The 7,202-nt window shown below is 40.1% G+C and overlaps 1 protein-coding gene across 1 annotated transcript in view; it reads right to left on the bottom strand.

The window, feature by feature from the left end:
• Nucleotides 1-221: 221 nt before the first annotated feature.
• LRRC72 (leucine rich repeat containing 72) overlaps nucleotides 222-7,202 on the bottom strand; it is a 74,904-nt gene continuing 67,923 nt past the window's right edge. Inside the window, exons 8-9 of the mRNA XM_006880380.1 lie at nucleotides 2,751-2,778; nucleotides 222-387 (exon numbers count right to left, since the gene is read on the bottom strand). Coding sequence (XP_006880442.1) covers nucleotides 222-387; nucleotides 2,751-2,778 — 194 coding nt within the window. The remainder of the gene's footprint in view (nucleotides 388-2,750; nucleotides 2,779-7,202) is intronic.

Genomic DNA, 7,202 nt, shown 5'->3' with positions numbered 1-7,202 from the left:
CTGGTTACTTAAACATGTTCAGTTCTTAGAATGTGTTCAGCTGAATGCTTCTGATGTAGACATCTCATGGCACATGTGTTACTTCAACAGAAACGGTTTTGATTTTTTACTGAGTGTTTCAGTTTAAATGTTTTGAATAAAAAAAACATATGCTAAATCATGGAGAAGTTTAAAATGTAACTGAAAACAGCTATGATTTCTGGAAACACCGGGAGTTTGTGTTATCTCAGTGTGACGGTGAGCCTTTCAGCAGGTTCGGTGCCTTTCCCTTCAAGATATTTTTCATCTCGGGTTGGGACTGTGTTCCAGTTCAGAGACGTGATAGTCATCACGGATCTCTTCAAAGATCTCACAAAAACAGCATCTTCTGGGTTGTCAAACACAGTCCTGCAAGAATAAAAGTTACAAGAAAAAAAAAAAAGTGAGGTAGGCCAAGCTAAAATTGTTTTTAAAAATGTAAGGAAATAAAATGTTTTTCTCTGTTATTTTTAGTGTAGTACCACTAATAATTTTGGGGATCTGCTGACAAAAACTATATTGTGCGGATCATAAATTATGGCTAACATTGAGAAGAATGGGAATTCCTGAACACTTGATTGTGTTCTTGTTGTTGTTATATGCCGTCGAGTCGCCTGCAACTCATAGAGACCCTATGTACAACACCCTAAACTCCGCTCTGTCCTGTGCCAATCGCACCCTCTCTGACACTCCCATCCCAATTATCCCAGTCACTGAATCAATCTACCTCATAGAGGGCCTTCCTCTCCTGTGCTGTCCCTCCACCCTCCCAAGCATGATGTCCCTCTCTAAGGACTGGTCTCTCCTCACAACATGTCCAAAGTATGTTAGATGGAGCCTCAGAATCCTTGCCTCCAAGGAGCCACCTGGTTTAACCCTTTCCAGGACAAATCTGTTTGTTTTCCTAGCAGTCCATGGTATTCTCAATACTATTCTCCAGCACCACAGCTCAAAGGCATCAATTCTCCTTCGATCCTCCCTGTTCATTGTCCAACTCTCTGATGCATAACAGGTGATTGCGAAGACCATGGCCTGTATCAGACGCACCTTAGTCTCCAAAGAGATACCATTGCTCTTCAGCACTTTGGAGAGGTCCCTAACAGCAGACTTTCCCATGGCAATGCGCCTTTTAATTTCCTGGCTGCTGGTGCCGAGACTGTTGACTATGGAGCCAAGCAAACTAAAGCTGTGTACAATCTCAATCTCTTCACCATCCATCCTGATGCTGCCAATTGGTCCGGTGGTGAGAATCTTTGTCTTCTTGACATTGAGCCTCAATCCATATTGTAGGTTGCAGTCCTTGACACTCTGCAGCAGGCGCTTCAGGTCTTCCTCAGTTTCAGCAAGCAGGGTTGTGTCATCCGCATAATGCAGATTTTTGATAAATCGTCCACCAATCTTGACCCCATATTTCTCATAGAGCCCAGCCTCTCGGATAATCTGTTCTGCATATAGGTTGAAAAGGTATGGAGATAGGATGCATCCCTGGCGTATGCCCTTCCCAATTTTGAACCATGCAGTGTTCCCTTGCTCTGTTTTGACGACTGCCTCCTGGTCCAAGTATAAGTTTCGCATTAGAACGACCAAGTGTTCTGGGATTCCCATTCTTCTCAGAGTCAGCCACAGTTTGTTATGATCTACACAGTCAAATGACTGTTACGTGAATAGAGCAAGGGAACACTGCCCAGTTTAAAATTAGGCAAGGTGTGCATCAGGGTTGTATATTTTCTCCATACCTATTTATATGCTGAGCAAATTATTCAAGAAGCTGGACTCTGTGAAGAAAAATGTGGCATCAGGATTCAAGAAAAAATCATCAATAATCTTTGTTATGCAGATGACACAGCCCTACTTACTGTAAGTGAAAAGGACTTAAACATTTGCTGCAGAAGGTTAAACATTGCAGCTTTCAATATGGATTTCATCTCACTGTCAAGAACAGTCTTCACCACTGGCCCAATAGGCAACATCATGATTAACTGAGAAAAAACTGAGACTGTCAACGACTTCATCTTCCTTGGAACCACAATCAATACAGTTGGTACTAGTAGTCAGGAGATTAAGAGATAGATTGCACTGGGAAAGTCTATAGTCAGGGACTTGACGAAATTTTTTAAGGAGTAATTATGTCATGAGGACTAAGATGGGCCTGATTCAGGCCATAGTCTTTTTAGTCATTTGCTATGCATCTGGGAGCTGGACAATGACTAAAGATGGCAGAAGAAGAATTGATGTCTTTGAACTTTGGCATTGGAGAAGAGTGCCAAAGGTCCATCCCATGGACAATCAAAACAATGAACAGATATGTCATAGAGAAGATTCAGCCAGAGTGCTCCTTGAAGGCAAAGATAATGAAACATCATCTCATGTACTTTGGGCACATTGTTATGAAAGGTTATTTTTTTTTTATTCACAATTCTGGGGTTTATTAGGGAAGTTAATAGGCTATAAAATTCAGGGTGGTAATAGGATACAATCCTTTATTCCAGACACCTACTCAGATGTTCAGGAACTTTGACCTTTAGCCTCATGACTTAGGTCAGAGTCACAAAGTTCCCTTAGTCCTGCACATTATGACGTCTTCCTTCATTCTTCCAGAAAGCTTGGGCGAAGTCCTCTTTTTTTTTTTTTTTTATTCATTAAAGTGTATTATGGGAAATTCAGATAATTTAGGAGTTCAACATAATTAAGGAATAATATCACAATAAAAGTAAAATAAAAATATCACTTACTTGTCTACATTATTGCCAAACCTGAAATCTGAAAAAAAAAATTCTAAGTGAGTATTTTTTTAATGTTTATTCAACAATGAGACAAGGGGACAATGTCATAGAAGAAGTATAGTTTTTATATTTGATCAATCATTTGGATAGTAGATCGTTGCACTAAAATATATATTGATACCTAATAAGAAAGAAAGTTTTCTTTTAAATATGGTTGGTTTTGCCTTAAGTATTGGAGCAAATTCTTTGCTATAATACAAGTCTCAAAATCCCAGGAATAAAGCGCTTAAGCACTTAGTTATCGATGAAACCCGCATCAGAAGTGTAAGTGTAGATATGGAGGAGGAAGAGGAGGAGGATTCTTTTTACAGGCACAGGCATCCACAAGTGGACTAATAATGCCAACTGAGAAATATTTAGAGCTTTTTAAAGCATTTGGATTCTTGGCATTAACTTCAAAGAAATAAAATAAATCCTAGATCACAAGAATCTCTCTCTTCCCTAGCTTTGGAACTCCCAGCCTGGATTTCTTATGGTATCTTGCAGAGACTATCACTGCTTTGTTTATGCTCTGCTGAAGGCCTCCTGCCAGATAGAGATGGAAATTACCAGCACCTGTTGGGCCTCTGCTTGGGAGCGGCTCCCAGCCTCTCTCCCTTCACAAATGGTCTTGGATGGCCTCCTTCATCTTTGCAGACCTGTTTTCTTTTCTACATTTCTGCACACTAAAAAGTGCAATCTCCCTTTCATTTTCTATGTCTATTTCATCTTACCAGAAGTGCCAATATTGAGTTTTCTGAATGTTTACAACACACACACACACACACACACACACACACACACACCCCATGTATTTTGACATGTATGTATACCACAGGTTTGTTGACTAAAATTTTGGCATTACTCTGCATTACATTATTCTCCAATCTGTTTTCTAATACTCTATATTATGATGTGGTTATATAATGGGATAGTTCATATTGTATGAATGTGACATAATTTAGCATTCTCTATGTGAATGGTTGAGTATTGGCAGCATAGTTCAGAAGGATTTTGATAGATAAGCCAAAAACCATAAGTGAGTGAATGCATGATTATTTAGATTGTTTTAATTTTTTTTTTACTTTTACATAAATATGCATCAATAAGCAGTCTTACACAGCTGTTTGCCCTTATTTCCAAGTAGTTCTGTAGGAGAAAAATGTCAAATTGAATTGTTGTTGTTAAATTATTTACACATTTTACATAGCCATGAGGACTATCCTAGGGTCTCCCAAGAAAGTTTATCCAGTTTATATCCTACCAATAATATATGAGTTGGGGTCTTTATCTCCCTCATCTTTATGCCTGCTTAAACAAAACAGAGAAGGCGTTTTGGGAAATTACAACGTATGAGTATGTATTACATATTAGGGGTTGCTGGTGGCTTAGGGATTAGTAGTTGTGTTACCAAACCCAAAAGTACATAGTTCAAATCCACCAGCTGCTCTGTGGGATAAAGATTGGCAGTCTCCTCCTGTTCAATTTACTGGCTTGGAAAACCTGCTGGAGGGTCAATTATGGGTCAGTTCTGATTTGATGATATTTAACAACAACATTACATATCAGAATATATGTTCATAGTGATTAAATTTGTTTTAGCTGCAAAGAACAATTTAAAATATATTGATAAATCTTACAGAGGTAAATTTCCTTATTGTTAAACCATCAAGTTAAATTATTTTGGAGTGAAGTGCCCTAATGTTGTCCACCAACTACTCATATGCAGGTTCAAGATGAAGTTGAGGAAAATTAAATCAAATCCACAGGAACTAAGATTTGACCTTAAGTCTGTCCCACTTGAATTTCAAGACATCTCAGGGACAGGTTTGAGGCCCTGAGCACCAAATGAGCTCTGGGAAGATATCAAGAAAATTGTTCATGAAGAAAGCAATAATAGATCATTACAAAGGCTGAAGAAGAAGAAAAGACCAAGATGGATGTCAGATGAGACTCTGAGTATTGCAGTAGAGTGCCAAGAAGCGAAAGCTAAAAAAAGAAATCAAGAAATCAAAGAGCTGAACAGAAAATTTCAAAAGGAAGCTCAGGATGACAAAGCAAGATACTATAATGAAATGTGCAGAGAGCTGGAGTCAGAAAATCAAAAGGGCTGGACTCGCTTAGGGTTTCTTAAGCTGAAGGAGCTAAAAACAAATTCAAGCCACAGGTGGCAATACTTAAAGACAGTTTGGGTAGAATGTTAAATGATCCAGGAAGTATCAAGAGAAGATGGAAGGAGTACATAGAGTCACTGTATCAGAAGGAATTGGCTGACACAGAGGAATTTCATGAAATAATATATGAGCAAGAGTCTATGGTGATGAAGGAGAAGTTCAAGTTGCTCTGAAGGAATTGGCAAAGAACAAGGCTCCAGGAGTTGACAGCATACCAACTGATTTATTTCAACAAACAGACGCTGCCTTGGATGTGCTAAGTTGTGCCAAGAAATCTGGAGGACAGCCAGCTGGTCAACTGACTGGAAGAGATGGATATTTGTTCCCATTCCAAAGAAAGGTGACCCAACAGAGTATGGAAATTATCAAATAATATCATTGGTATCACATGCAAGCAAGATTCTGCTGAAAATTATCCAAAAACATTTGGAACAATATGTCAACAGAGAACTGCCAGGTGTGCAGGCTGGATTTAGAAGAGGTCGTGGTACTAGGGATATTATAGCTAATGTTAGATGGATCTTGGAGGAAAGCAGAGAATACCAGAAGAATGTCTATCTGTGCTTCATTGACTATGCAAAGGCTTTTGACTGTGTGGGTCACAACAAGCTATGACTGTCTCTGAGAAGAATGGGAATTCCAGAACATTTTATTTTGCTAATGCAAAGTCTATACTTGGACCAAGAGGCAGTCATAAGAACAGTGCAGGGAGACACTGGATGGTTCAAAACCAAGAAGGGTCCGTCAGGGATGTATTTTGTCTCCATACCTTTTCAATCTGTATGCAGAATAGATCATCCAAGACGCTAGGCTGGATGAGGAGGAATGTGGCATCAGGATTGATGGAAGAATCATCAACAACCTGTGTTATGTGCATGACAACCCTGCTTGTTGAAACTGAGGAGGACCTGAAGCACTTGCTGCAGAAGCTGAAGGACTGCAGCCTTCAATAAGGATTGAAGCTCAACATGAAGAAAATAAATGCCACTAGGCCAATTGGCAGCATCAGTATGGATGGTGATGAGATTGATATAGTTAACAGTTTTAGTTTACTTGGCTCCACCCACAGTCAACACTCTTGGTAACAGCAGCCAGGAAATCAAGAGATGAATTGCATTGGGAAAGTCAGCTGTGAGGAACCTCTCAAGAGTACTGAACTGCAACGACGACAGGCTGGAGACTAAAGATGCGCCTGATCCAAGCTATAGTCTTTGCAATTACGTGATATGCATTGGAGAGTTGGACAGTGAGTAGGGATGATAGAAAGAGAATCGATGCCTTTGAGTTGTGGTGCTGGAGAGTGTTGAATATACCATGGACTGCTAGGAGAACAAACAAGTTTGTCCTAGAGAGAGTGAAGCCAGAATGCTGCTTGGAGGCAAGGATTCTGAAGCTTCGTCTGACATAATGTGGGCACGTTGCAAGGAGGGACTTGTCCTTGGAGAGGGACATCATGTTTGGGAGAGTGGAGGGATGGCACAGGAGAGGAAGACCCTCAATGAGACGGATCGATTCTGTGAGTGGAGTGGTGGGAATGAGTGTGTTTGAGATGGTGAGGCTGGCACAGAATAGAACGGCATATAGGGCTCTTGTACATAGGATCTCAATAAATCACAAGCCACTCAATGGCACATAACAACAACAACAACAACAATATTGTCCACCGAAAATGAAATGGTTCAACAGGATATTCAAATTTTTAAAAGCAAATATACCTGAGCTTCCTTTGCAGTTCTTGAATTGCCATTATTGGAACCTACTCACTGGGCTTCCAAGGCTGTAAATCACGTTGGAGGAGATTAACTAACTTTCTTCTGGAGAGCTGCTGGAGGAATTAAGCATCTGAAAAGCACCACCTTTGGGTTAGTTAACAGCAAAAATCCTTAAGACTATGCCACCAAAAGCTCTGGGATGTGGTAAAGGATAATTAGTAAGATGTAAAGAAAAGTTTTCTGAGGATGCCTGTTCTTCCTAAACAAAGAGGCAAAGCTTTATGTATTATTGTCAACTGCCTTCAAGTCAACTGTGACTCATAGCCTCTTAAGGAACAACGATGGAGAAATTTGTTCAATCTTTGTTATGTTGTTGTTGTTATGTGCCGTCGAGTCGCCTACGACTCATAGCGACCCTGTGTACAACAGCCCTAAACTCCGCTCTGTCCTGTGCCAATCACACTGTCTCTGACACTCCCATCCCAATTATCCCAGTCACTGAATCAACCACCTCATAGAGGGCCTTCCTCTCCTGC

The sequence above is a fragment of the Elephantulus edwardii genome, unplaced genomic scaffold (assembly GCF_000299155.1).
Source record: "Elephantulus edwardii isolate Elephantulus edwardi_28Jun2011 unplaced genomic scaffold, EleEdw1.0 scaffold00007, whole genome shotgun sequence".
In the NCBI taxonomy this organism is placed as follows: Eukaryota; Metazoa; Chordata; class Mammalia; order Macroscelidea; family Macroscelididae; genus Elephantulus; species Elephantulus edwardii.
Note: the sequence above shows the minus strand (reverse complement) of the source record. Positions and strands in the feature narration are given on the sequence as shown.